At 38.3% G+C, this 14537-nt stretch overlaps 1 protein-coding gene across 1 annotated transcript in view; it reads right to left on the bottom strand.

The window, feature by feature from the left end:
• Nucleotides 1-10802, bottom strand: part of EFCAB6 (EF-hand calcium binding domain 6) — a 423875-nt gene extending 413073 nt beyond the window's left edge. The window contains exons 1-2 of the mRNA XM_053719700.1: nucleotides 10658-10802; nucleotides 4486-4706 (exon numbers count right to left, since the gene is read on the bottom strand). Of these exons, the coding sequence (XP_053575675.1) occupies nucleotides 4486-4706; nucleotides 10658-10802 (366 nt within the window). The remainder of the gene's footprint in view (nucleotides 1-4485; nucleotides 4707-10657) is intronic.
• Nucleotides 10803-14537: the final 3735 nt, after the last annotated feature.

The following is a 14537-nucleotide window of genomic DNA, read 5'->3' as shown; positions in this document are numbered from 1 at the left end:
GAAGTAACTATAAGCCAGTAAGCATTAGCAGGCAGTACCTATCAGCCAGTGACCATTAGCGGAAAGTAACTACAGCCAGTGAGCATTAGCGGGAAGTAACTATCAGCCAGTGAGAATAAGCGGAAGTAACTATCAGAACGTGAGCATTAGCGGGAAGTGACTATCAGCCAGTGAGAATAAGCGGAAGTAACTATCAGCCAGTGAGCATTAGCGTGAAGTAACTATCAGCCAGTGAGCATTAGCGGGAAGTAACTATCAGCCATTGAGCATTAGCAGGCAGTAGCTATCAGCCAGTGAGCATTAGCAGGAACTATCAGCCAGTGAGCATTAGCGGGAAGTAACTATCAGCCAGTGAGAATAAGCGGGAAGTAACTATCAGCCAGCGAGTATTAGAGAGCAGTAATTATCAGCCAGTGAGCATTAGCAGGAAGTAACTATCAGCCAGTGAGCATTAGCGGGAAGTGACTATCAGCCAGTGAGCATTAGCGGGAAGTGACTATCAGCCAGTGAGCATTAGCGGGAAGTAACTATCAGTCAGTGAGCATTAGCAAGAAGTAACTATCAGCCAGTGAGCATTAGCGGGAAGTAACTATCAGCCAGTGAGCATTAGCGGGAAGTAACTATCAGCCAGTGAGCATTAGCGGGAAGTAACTATCAGCCAGTGAGCATTAGCGGGAAGTAACTATCAGCCAGTGAGCATTAGCAGGAAGTAACTATCAGCCAGTGAGCATTAGCAGGAAGTAACTATCAGCCAGTGAGCATTAGCGGGAAGTAATTATCAACAAATGAAACTGACATTTCTTTTAGTTAATTGTCTCCTTTCCATATAAGTATTACATTGTTAATATACTGGGGACTGAGTCCAGTCATCCCCTACATAAACAAACCATTGTTCCCAAAATGTCATGAATAAATATGCTGGGGTCAAACATTGTGCCAGTGACGTGCAGTGACGTCAGAGGCTGGTGAGGCAGTGGCTAGGATATGCCTTCATTCTTTAGATATCCTTTGTTGAAGAAATAGCAATGCACATGGGTGAGCCAATAACATGAGGTATCTATGTGCAGCCACCAATCAGCAGCTACTGAGCATATTTAGATATGATTTTCAACAAAGGACATCAAAAGAATGAAGAAAATTAGATATTAGATGTAAATTGGAAAGTTATTTAAATTTGCATATGGGTTTCATATGGGTTTCATGTCCCTTTAAATGGTGTCTTGGAAAACTGGTCAACTTAGTAAACATCTGATTTTAGTCTAAAAGGATTGTAACAGAAACTCTTGCCAGATAACACAATGCTTGCTCTGATTATGAGATCTAGAAATCCATGCCCATTAAAATTAAAACATACTTTTTACTTTAATGCTGCAAATTATGCTTATAGATTCTTTCATTACATAAGGGATGAGAGTCAGAGGGGGAGGAAGAGAGACAGAGAGAGAAAGAGACCATGGGGGAGAACAACACATAAGGAGAGAGATGGATAGATAGAGAGAGAGAGAGACACACACACACACAAGGGGGGGGGGGGCACTGCATTTTAAAGTAATAAAACAGCAGAGCTACAGAGAGTTCAGAAAATGAGTCTATAATTTAGTGTGAAGTACAGAGGCAAGCTGCTAAGTAAGTGGGTGTAAAGTTTGAGTAAACAAAATACAAAAACGACCCTGCTGTAAAAGAGTAAAAAAACACTAAACCACATTCATTAAATTATCATTTTCACTAACAGAATCCCTTTCAGTAAAATCTTACTTTAATAAGATGTGGCTGAAACACTGCTCTCTGTGCCTCTGTTCCTGCTCTGTAAGGATTCAGGAAGTGACAGTGGCACATTCCACTGCACTTAGAGGGGAAGAACAGAACTCTCTTTTTCACTTTAGCAAAGCTAGCAGGTTCACAGGACAACAACAAAATATATGAAAGTTGTTTTTTTCCATTTTTGTTTTGTTTTATATGATTTAACATCCAGCCCCAACCCTATGTTCCACTTACTAATGCCTCTCGCTGGATTGGTTCAGCCCAAATAGGACTGCCTCAAATAAAGCACTTATGGGCCATGCAATGATCTTAACCACTTTTATCCAGTAGATGGCGCAGCATGTTGTGTAATGGTGGGCAGACCTGCTTGTGCCTCTGCATTGCACAACATATAGCTGAGAGAAAAAAAATGCTGGGGAAAAAAAATTACAATTTTGTTTTTTTTTAAAGCCAATAAAAAAAAATATATTTTTGCCCCTATGAGACGTGAAGCACTGCCTCACCTGCCTCTAGTGACTGCACATCACTGCATTGTGCCCATAGCTGTCCCACTGATATGTACATAATAGTTTGGTCAAACTGTAAGAAAAACAAAAATAAAATGATAGCAATGCCTTCTAGATTATATTCAGTTTACTTACTGGGAATCCTATAACTCATATTTAGTATCTCAATAAGAGTTTATATTCCAATCAGCCAATATGTTCCAATCAGCCAATAGAATACGAGCTCAATCCTACTGGCTGATTGGATCAGCCAATAGGATTGAACTTCAATTCTATTGGCTGATTGGATCAGCCAATAGGATTGAACTTCAATCCTATTGACTGATTGCATCAGCCAATAGGATTTTTTCTACATTAATTCCGATTTGCTGATAGAATTCTATCAGCCAATCGGTATCTAAGGGACGCCATCTTGGATGACGTCACTTAAAGGTACCTTCATTCGTCTTTAGTCGTCGGATGAAGAGGATGCTCCGTGTCGGATGTCTTGAAGATGGACCCGCTCTGCGCCGGATGGATGAAGATAGAAGATGCCGTCTGGATGAAGACTTCTGCACGTCTGGAGAACCACTTCGCCCGGCTTGGATGAAGACTTCTCCCGGCTTTGTTAAGGACTTCGGCCCGGCTTGGATGAAGACTTCTCCCGGTAAGTCGATCTTCAGGGGGTTAGTGTTAGTTTTTTTTAAGGGTGTATTGGGTGGGTTTTATTTTTAGGTTAGGGTTTGGGCTTGCAAAAGAGCTAACTGCTGTTTTAAGGGCAATGCCCATCCAAATGCCCTTTTCAGGGCAATGGGGAGCTTAGTTTTTTTTAGATAGTATTTTATTTGGGGGGTTGGTTGTGTGGGTGGTGGGTTTTACTGTTGGGGGGTTGTTTGTATTTTTTCTACAGGTAAAAGAGCTGATTACTTTGGGGCAATGCCCCGCAAAAGGCCCTTTTAAGGGCTATTGATAGTTTAGTTTAGGCTAGGGTTTTTTTTATTTTGGGGGAGCTTTTTTTTATTTTGATAGGGCTATTAGATTAGGTGAAATTAGTTTAAATATCTTGTAATTTGTTTATTATTTTCTGTAATTTAGTGGGGGGGGGTTGTACTTTAGCTAATTAAATTTAATTGATTTAATTTTTGTTAATTTAGTTAATTTAATTATAGTGTAGTGTTAGGTTTTAGTGTAACTTAGGTTAGGTTTTATTTTACAGGTACTTTTGTATTTAGTTTAGCTAGGTAGTTATTAAATAGTTAATAACTATTTAGCAACTATTCTACCTAGTTAAAATAAATACAAACTTGCCTGTAAAATAAAAATAAATCCTAAGCTATATACAATGTAGCTATTAGTTATATTGTAGCTAGCTTCGGGTTTATTTTATAGGTAAGTATTTAGTTTTAAATAGGAATAATGTAGTTAATGATAGTAATTTTCTATAGATTTATTTAAATTATATTTAAGTTAAGGGGTGTTAGGGTTAGGGTTAGACTTAGATTTGGGGGTTAATAACTTTAATATAGTGGCGGCGACGTTGGGGGCGGCAGATTAGGGGTTAATAAGTGTAGGTAGGTTGCGGCGACATTGGGGGCGGCAGATTTGGGGTTTATAAATATATATAATGTAGGTGCCGGCGGTGTCCGGAGCGGCAGATTAGGGGCTAAAAAATTTATTTTAGTGTTTGCGATGCGGGGGGGGGCCTCAATTTAGGGGTTAATAGGTAGTTTATGGGTGTTCGTGTACTTTTTAGCACTTTAGTTATGAGTTTTATGTTACAGCGTTGTACCATAAAACTCATAACTACTGACTTTAGAATGCATTACGGATCTTGACAGGGTAGGGTGTACCGCTCACTTTTTGGCCTCCCAGGACAGACTTGTAATACCGGCGCTATGGAAGTCCCATAGAAAAAAGACTTTACGAAGTTTACGTGAGTCATTTTGCGGTAAGGCCAAAGAAGTGTGCGGTGACCCTAAACCTTCAAGACTCGTAATAGCAGCGGGCGTAAAAAAGCCGCGTTAGGACCTGTTAACGCTACTTTTTTACCCTAACGCACAACTCGTAATCTAGCCCAGAGTTAGCAAAAGGATCATTTTAAACATTTATAAAATATTTGTTTTGTATGTAGACTTTTTTGCAATGCAGTGACTAATTGCTTCTATATAATATGTATAACAAATTTACTTTAATATCCTTTATATGTAAAAAATAATAATAATAATAATTTGTATTTTACCTGTGTTAATAAAGCATCAAACTGAGACTGTGTAAGAGGCAATACAAAATTCTGGAGCACTCTGCGCAATTCTCCTTTTGTGGCTGTAAAGTTACGCTCTTCATCAAAGGTCATGAAAGCTTTTTTCAAATCCTCCTCTATCTCATTAACTCTTCTGAATAATATTTGTTCAATATCCAGCAAAGAAAGTGAGGGGTCTGGAGCAGAGATGACTGACGAAACTTTAAAAAAAAAACAAAAAAAAACTTGTATTTAACAAGTGTTAACATACAGTATATGTAAAATTCTATATTTAAAGGGATTGAAAGGTCAAAACTGAAATATACACAGGTGCATTTTAATTTTAAATAAAAGCTAATACTTCCATTAGCAAAAATGCTTCAAGTTAAAGTTATTACTGTCAATCAGGGGCATACGCACATATGCTGTAAGGGCACGTGCACCAGTAACCAAGCTCAGAGTGCTAGGGGTGGTGTTTTTTGTGTCTATAAATACTTAATTTGTATCATATAAGCCCCTCCTTTAAAAAGCTGGTGCACGGGCCCTCACATATGTGCGTATGAAAAACAGTAATAGCGTTAACTAGAAGCTTATGGAAGTATATTAAAAAAATGCTTCTATTCAATACTGAAAGGCACACGTGCACATTTCAATTTTTACCCTTCTATCCCTTTAAATAACATAAAAACATCTTTTTTCTATAAAACTAAATGTATTTATATAAATAACTATACAAATAGTAAAGGACTATATACATTTGCAAACTGAAAAATGCCTTTTATTATTACTCTTTATATAACTATAAGTTTAACCCTTGCAAATAAAATCAGCAAATCATTACTGGAACTTAACTGAACACATCTGTTGAGCCAATGAGAAGAGGCATCTTTATGTAGCCACCAATCACCAGCTAGCTCTCAGTAGTGCATTGCTTTTGTTAGGTATGCTTTTCAACAAAGGATACCAAGTTAACAAAGTCAATTTGATAGTAGCTGTAGCATTAAGGTTGAGCCTCCCTGCGGTCTATCTGAATCATGAAAGTTTAATGTTGAGTTTTATGTCCCTTTAACCTTTTAACTGGTGAGCCATTTTCCCTGTGCTGAGCTGTTTTGCAGTTTTTAGATGCTGTTCACATTTAAGCCCTTCTGTCGGCCATTTGCACGGTGCATACTTAAATACACTTTTGAAACAGCTTTAGCTTTTATTGGAAGTATTTTTGCTAATACATATATAATACAAAAATTTATTGTATACAAAACTGAAATGCATCCATGCGGATTCCAATTTAGGATCTGCTCTCTGGAGTAAACTTTTAAATACATGAGTAGGCTATTGTTAGTCACTTATTAAACATTCCACTAAGCTATATATAAGAATGCAGTTTGCAAAACATAACACATTCAGGGCTAGATTACAACTGGTGTGCAAACGATTGCGCTAGCATTTTCACGATTGTTTGCGCCCCCTTTCAAAAGTGCTGTTATTACAAGTGGAGCAAAATCACAATTTTGCTAACATAATCTTGATTTACGATAGGATCCATACTGCCATCTCAGAGCTGTTTTGCGTAATTAAAAAGTGTCACAAAACACTTCAAAAATACATTACAAAGTACAGTTACACTAATAATAACACTGTCTTATAAAATGTATTCACAAAAAATATTGCACACAAAAGTTATAAGAGCTCAAAGATATGAGCCACAGAAGGGATTTAACATTGAGACACAAACATATACATGTCTACAAATGTATACAGTATCTCACAAAAGTGAGTACACCCCTCACATTTTTGTAAATATTTTATTATATCTTTTCATGTGACAACACGGAAGAAATGACACTTTTCTACAATGTAAGTGTACAGCCTGTATAACAGTGTAAATTTGCTGTCCTCTCAAAATAACTCAACAGACAGCCATTAATGTCTAAACCGTTGGCAACAAAACTGAGTACACCCCTAAGTGGAAATGTCCAAATTGGGCCCAAAGTGTCAATATTTTGTGTGGCCACCATTATTTTCCAGTACTGTCTTAACCATCTTGGGCATGGAGTTCACCAGAGCTTCACAAGTTGCCACTGGAGTCCTCTTCCACTCCTCCATGACGACATCACGGAGCTGGTGGATGTTAGAGACCTTGCTCTCCCCCACCTTCTGTTTGAGGATGCCCCACAGATGAACAATAGGGTTTAGGTCTGGAGACATGCTTGGCCAGTCCATCACCTTTACCCTCAGCTTCTTTAGCAAGGCAGTGGTCGTCTTGGAGGTGAGTTTGGGGTCGTTATCATGTTGGAATACTGCCCTGCGGCCCAATCTCCGAAGGGAGCGGATCATGCTCTGCTTCAGTATGTCACAGTACATGTTGGCATTCATGGTTCCCTCAATGAACTGTAGCTCCCAGTGCTGGCAGCACTCATGCAGGACCAGACCATGACACTCCCACCACCATGCTTGACTGCAGGCAAGACACACCTGTCTTTGAACTCCTCACCTGGTTGCTGCCACACACACTTGACACCATCTGAACCAAATAAGTTTATCTTGGTCTCATTGGACCACAGGACATGGTTCCAGTAATCCATGTCCTTAGTCTGCTTGTCTTCAGCAAACAGTTTGCGGGCTTTCTTGTGCATAATCTTTAGAAGAGGCTTCCTTCTGGGACGACAGCCATGCAGACCAATTTGATGCAGTGTGCGGCGTATGCTCTGAGCACTGAAAGGCTGACCCCCCACCCCTTCAACCTCTGCAGCAATGCTGGCAGCACTCAGACGTCTATTTCCCAAAGACAACCTCTGGATATGACGCTGAGCATGTGCACTCAAATTCTTTGTTCGACCATGGCGAGGCCTATTCTGAGTGGAACCTTTCCTGTTAAACTGCTGTATGGTCTTGCCCACCATGCTACAGCTCAGTTTCAGGGTCTTGGCAATCTGCTTAGAGCCTAGACCATCTTTATGTAGAGCAACAATTCTTTTTTCAGATCCTCAGAGAGTTCTTTGCCATGAGGTGCCATGTTGAACTTCCAGTAACCAGTATGAGAGAGTGTGAGAGTGATAACACCAAATTTAACACACCTGCTCCCCATTCACACCTTAAATCTTGTAACACTAACGAGTCACATGACACCGGGGAGGGAAAATGGCTAATTGGGCCCAATTTGGACATTTTCCACTTAGGGGTGTACTCACTATTGTTGCAAACGGTTGAGACATTGGCTGTGTGCTGAATTATTTTGAGGGGACAGCATATTTACACTGTTATACAGGCTGTACACTCACTACTTTACATTGTAGCAAAGTGTCATTTCTTCAGTGTTGTCACATGAAAAGATATAATCAAATATTTACAAAAATGTGAGGGGTGAACTCACTTTTGTGAGATACTGTATGTATGTATGTAAGTGCATTAGAGCCTTTTGCCATTAAGAAGAAAACGTAAAATCATATTTATGCTATATTTAATAAAGGTTTTTAATTATGTATTTAATGTAAATATTTTTCACATTTCAATGTTATGTACATAGCGGAATATGTCCTATGTATTTATAAACAGATATTACTATATACAGTTGTATGCAAATGTTTAGGCACCCTCGACAATTTCCATGATTTTCATTTATAAATAATTGGGTGTTTGGATCAGCAATTTAATTTTGACCTATCAAACAACTGAAGGACACAGTAATATTTCAGTAGTGAAATGAGGTTTATTGGATTAACAGAAAATGTGCAATATGCATCAAAACGAAACTAGACAGGTGCATAAATTTGGGCACCCCAACAGAAATATTGCATCAATATTTAGTAGAGCCTCCTTTAACAGAAATAACAGCCTCTAGACACTTCCTACAGCCTGTAATGATTGTCTGGATTAAGGTATTTTGGTCCATTCCCTGCTTGCAAAACATCTCCAGTTCAGTTAGGTTTGATGGTTGCCGAGCATGGACAGCCCGCTTCAAATCACCCCACAGATTTTCAATGACATTCAGGTCTGGGGAGTGGGATGGCCGTTCCAGAACATTGTACTTGTTCCTCTGCATAAATGCCAGAGTAGATTTTGAGCAGTGTTTTGGGTTGTTGTCTTGTTGAAATATCCAGCCCCGGCGTAACTTCAACTTTGTGACTGATTCCTCAACATTATTCTCAAGTATCTGCTCATATTGAGTGAAATCCATGCAACCCTCAACTTTAACAAGATTCTCAGTACCGGCACTGGCCACAGAGCCCCACAGCTTGATGCAACATCCACCAAATTTTACTGTGGGTAGCAAGTGTTTGTCTTGGAACACTGTGTTCTTTTGCCTCCATGCATAATGCCCCTTGTTATGACAAAATAACTCAATCTTTGTTTCATCAGTCCACAGCACCTTCTTCCAAAATTTAGCTCGCTTGTTCAAATGTGCGTTTGCATACCTCAAGCGACTCTGTTTGTGGCGTGTGCAGAAAAGGCTTCTTCCGCATCACTCTCCCATACAGCTTCTCCTTGTGCAAAGTGCGCTGAATTGTTGAACGATGCACAGTGACACCATCTGCAGCAAGATGATGTTGTAGGTCTTTGGAGGTGGTTTGTGGGCTGTTTTTGACTGTTCTCACCATCCTTTGACTTTGCCTCTCCGATATTTTACTTGGCCTGCCACTTCTGGCCTTAACAAGAACTGCCTGTGGTCTTCTATTTCCTCACTATATTCCTCACAGTGGACACTGACAGCTTAAATCTCTGCGATAGCTTTTGTAGCCTTCCCCTAAACCATAATGTTAAACAATCTTTGTTTTCAGGTAATTTTGAGAGTTGTTTTGAGGCCCCCATGTTGCCACTCTTCAGAGGAGAGTCAAAGAGAACAACAACTTGCAATTGGCCACCTTAAATACCTTTTCTCATGATTGGATGCACCTGTCTATGAAGTTCAAGGCTTAATGGTCTCACCAAACCAATTGTGTGTTCCAATTAATCAGTGCTAGGTAGTTGCAGGTATTCAAATCAACAAAATGACAAGGGTGCCCAAATTTATGCACCTGTCTAATTTAGTTTTGATGCATATTGCACATTTTCTGTTAATCCAATAAACCTCATTTCACTACTGAAATATTACTGTGTCCTTCAGTTATTTGATAGATCAAAATGAAATTGCTGATCCAAACACCCAATTATTTATAAATGAAAATCATGGAAATTGTCAGGGTTGCCTAAACTTTTGCATACAACTGTATATATCTGTATTTATCTATAGTTATATATAATATATACACACAGTTCCATGTTTTAGCTATGTAATATTACCCAAGGGGTTGATACCTTAAAAAGCATCCTTATAATATGGTATGCATGGGATTCCTGTTGTATTATGATTTAGCATTGTTTAGGGAATATGAGGCTCTATTGAAATGGACACCTGTGAGGAAATACCACTGTACAGCTATTATTGTATTCATCTGTATTTTAATTCATGGCTCCAAAATAAAATTGTACCAGAATGTTTCTCAAGTTTATAAGGCCTATCTGAGTGGAATACAAGTTTATAAGGCCTATCTGAGTGGAATACAAGTTTATAAGGCCTATCTGAGTGGAATACAAGTTTATAAGGCCTATCTGAGTGGAATACAAGTTTATAAGGCCTATCTGAGTGGAATACAAGTTTATAAGGCCTATCTGAGTGGAATACAAGTTTATAAGGCCTATCTGAGTGGAATACAAGTTTATAAGGCCTATCTGAGTGGAATACAAGTTTATAAGGCATATCTGAGTGGAATACAAGTTTATAAGGCCTATCTGAGTGGAATACAAGTTTATAAGGCCTATCTGAGTGGAAAACAAGTTTATAAGGCCTATCTGAGTGGAATACAAGTTTATAAGGCCTATCTGAGTGGAATACAAGTTTAAACTGTGGCTTTGTCATTGCTCTGTTTTTTTCCTAATAATATGGGACATTGAAAGGTGGCCACTGTCTACATAGGTTTAACAGCCCTGACAAAGGTTACTGCCACATTCCCAGATTAAAGATGGCTGCCAGAAGCATTTTGCAGCCATATAAGTCCACAAGCAGTGGTGCATTTGCAATGCACGAGGACCTCTGCAAAAAATGACAAAATAATTTATATATCCATGGCTAAAGTAGTTTAACAAACACTGTTTTTAAACATTATATGTTTACTAATTATGTTTGCAACATCCTTACTCAGGGAGGACCGCACTGAAGATGCGCTACTGCAGCGTGACGTGGTCCTGATTGGAGTAGACCAAGCTCTTCCAGAAAAGGTGATGCCTTGAGTATGTGGGCGTAACATTTGTAGGCTGCTGTCGTTCTTCACTTGCAAATACATGGCTCATTCCTGCAATAAAGAAACAAAGACAATAATATACAAGTGTTTTCTTACTGTTATAGAAGTAATACAGGTGCAGACAGATCTAATAACCTCATGTAAAATAATAATAACCTATCAAAAATAAATGTTAAAAAGGCAGTGGGTCCTGATAATATTCATCCAAGGGTTTTAAAAGAACTTCGATCAGTGCTAACTGTCCCATTAACTGATCTATTTAATCAGTCACTATTAACAGGAGCTGTCCCAGATGATTGGAGAATAGCAAATGTAATACCTCTTCATAAAAAGGGCAGTAGAGAAGAATCTGGCAACTACAGGCCAGTTAGTTTAACTTCAGTAGTAGGGAAATTAATGGAAAGCCTCTTAAAAGAAAGAATTATGACTTACATAAAGACAAACAATTTAGAGGACCAAAATCAGCATGGTTTTACTTCAGGGAGATCATGTCAGACTAATCTAATTGACTTCTTTGATTATGTAACAAAAGTATTATACAAGGTTGAAGCAGTTGATGTAGCATATCTAGATTTCAGCAAAGCATTTGACACCGTCCCACACAATAAACTAATTCACAAACTATATCTCCTAGGTCTAGATTCAAAAATTGTGAACTGGGTGGAATGCTGGCTTAAGGACAGAAAACAAAGTGTCTTAGTAAATGGAGTTCATTCAGCAGAGGGGGCTGTTACTAGTGGTGTTCCTCAGGGGTCAGTTCTGGGGCCTGTTTTGTTTAACATATTTATCTGCGATATCAGCAAAGGGCTACACTGGAAAGTATGTCTCTTTGCAGATGATACAAAAATTTGTAACAGAGTGGATGTTCCAGGAGGGGTAGACAAAATGAGAAGTGATATACAACAATTGAAAGATTGGACAAACGACTGGGATTTAAAGTTTAACACAGCAAAGTGTAAAATAATGCATTTAGGGAAGAAAAATCCAAATGTTAATTACAGACTCAATGACACTTTACTGACTGTTACAGACGAGGAACAGGACTTGGGAATTATTATTTCAGATTATTTAAAACTTAGTAAACAATGTAGTAATGCAGCGAGTAAGGCTAGCAGAATACTTGGATGTATTGGTAGAGGTATTTGCAGCAGAAATAGTAAGGTTCTTATGCCACTTTATAGATCATTAGTTAGGCCTCATCTTGAGTATTGTGTGCAGTTCTGGAGGCCATATCTTCAGAAGGATATTAACAAACTTGAATCTGTGCAAAGGAGGGCTACCAAAATGGTACATGGTCTAAAAAATAAAACTTACCAGGATAGGCTCAATGACCTAAATATGTATAGCTTAGAGGAGAGAAGGGAAAGAGGTGATATGATAGCAACTTTCAAGTACATTAAAGGGTTTAGTAAAACTGAGGCTGTGGGTATTTTATATAAAATGGAAAATTCAAGAACAAGGGGTCACGAGCTAAAGCTAAAGGGTAGTAGATTCAGGAGTAATTTGAGGAAGCTTCTTTACAGAAAGAGTGATTGATTTATGGAATAAACTTCCTCAAGAGGTAGTAGCAACAAACACTGTGGGGGACTTTAAAAATGCATGGGACAAGCATAGGGCTATCCTACAAACTAGATAAGTTTATACTGTTAGGTAAGGTCGGGCAGACTTGCTGGGCCTATGGCTCTTATCTGCCGTCAATATCTATGTTTCTATGTTTCATGCATCTTTCACACTGTCAGTTATTAAAGGGACGGTAAAAAACTTAAGATTGTAATATGAATAATGAAATGCTTCATTATGCAGAGCAAAATTACTTGGAAACTGTTTTATTTATTTATTTGCCCCTTTTTCTGTAACTTAGGTTTACAAATCGAGAATTTACAGTCCTAAAAAAAGCAATGAGTCTCACCTTTCCATTTACTTATCTCTAATTTGCAATTTGTTACTTTATAGTTTCTATTAAGCAAAACAAAGGAGATCTCGTTAACACAATAAAGTGGCAAGCCCTGTCATCTCTGGGGCACACGACTGGATTAGCTCCTCCAAATAACCAAAAGTGGTAGGTGGAGTTTGACTATCAAACAGTAACTATAGCAAACATGGTGTTAATCTGTTTATACATCAGACTCTGCTGATACAGAGCTCCCAGCTATCCTTATTTCAGAGGGACAGTCCCTAATTCTGTCCCTCTGAGACAGCCATATGTCCAAATTTGCAGATTTTCCATTAGCCCCACCCACAGAACACCCAGACACACCCACAAACAGCCTAGACACACACCCACAATCCTGTCTACTAATATCCTGTGATTTGTACCCTCCCAATACAGACTCGCCCAAAAACCTAAACAGGGTCCCCTCAACCTCCAGAGTCCCTATTGCCCAGCCGCAAATGTTGGGAGGTATTGAGCCCACCTATTCTTTTGACTAGATGCGGCCCTTAAAAGTTTCATCTGGCCCTCCAGGTAAATTATTAATTTGGGCCCATAACATTTTTCAAGGGTTCTAAGAGGTGTAACTAGTTTTTTACCAAAATCCCTGAGGAATGTTTCCAACACCTTGTTGAATCTATGCCATGAAGAATTAAGACAGTTCTGAAGGCAAAAGGGGGTTCAACCCGGTACTAGCAAGGTGTAACTAATAAAGTGCCTGGTGAGTGTATGTGCAGCCAACAATCAACAGCTAACTCCCAGTCTACCTAGGTATGCTTTCCAACAAAGCGTACTAAAAGAATGAAGCAAATTAGATTAAAGAAGTAAAATGGAAAGTTGTTTAAAATTGTATGCTCTATCTGAATCATGAAAAAAAATTAGTTTCACGTATGCTTGTATGCTTTATCAGAATCTGAACCATGAAAGAAAATACATTTTGGGTTTCCCTAAAATTTAGCTTGTATGAGCTAACAGCAACTAAAAAAAGAAGAAAGTAAAGTTAGCTTTCATATATACTGGTTTGTAGTGTTTGTCAGCCCACATCTAACAGCCAAAGTTCATGCAATTTTAGCGCTGCGGAATCTGTTGGTGCTCTACAAATAACCGATAATAATAATAATAGTTCATCAGATAAATTAAATGTTTTGGGGATTATTTTTTTTCACATCCCATTATCAATGCAGTGAAAATTCGCATGCATTTTCATTGGATGGCTTCTGATTTCTGATTAGCTACTTGGAGGTAATAGCAGGTAAAATCAGCTATCATGTGCTTAGGGTGCTGATAACAGCAGTGTTTTATTATTTTGTTTTTTCTGCATTGCGAATGAGAAGTAATGGTGCTCAGAGTCAAATCAATGACATATTTTTGGTCTGAAGCTATCCAAATACTGCTGATAATGAGCTTCCTGTCTAATCATAGCAAGCAAATAGAAGTGGAAAATATATAGTAGATAAATGTGTTTCACAAATAAGAAGGGGCCACTAAAGTATTATGATTCAGACAGAGCAAGTAATTAAAAAAACGCCAATGTACTTGCATTATCAAAAGGTGCACATTTTTTTTATATTCGCACCTTATTAGGCTCCAGCTACTACTGTGCATGTGTAGAAGTGCACAGTATCTACGTGTATGCTTTTTGTGATTGGCTGATGGCTGTGACATATACAGGGGGAGGGAAAATTGGATTAACATTAAAATTTGTCAAAAAATATTCTACTTCTCATTTCAAATTCAAAGTAAGTGCTACTGCCTTATATTTTTATTGTATATTTGTAAAATATTAAATTCTACTGTATTTCATGGTCATTTAAGTCTGATTATATAACTTTATAGTTATTTAGTTG

This window comes from Bombina bombina, chromosome 6 (genome assembly GCF_027579735.1).
Source record: "Bombina bombina isolate aBomBom1 chromosome 6, aBomBom1.pri, whole genome shotgun sequence".
Classification (NCBI taxonomy): domain Eukaryota; kingdom Metazoa; phylum Chordata; class Amphibia; order Anura; family Bombinatoridae; genus Bombina; species Bombina bombina.
This window is presented reverse-complemented; position numbering and strand designations above follow the sequence as displayed.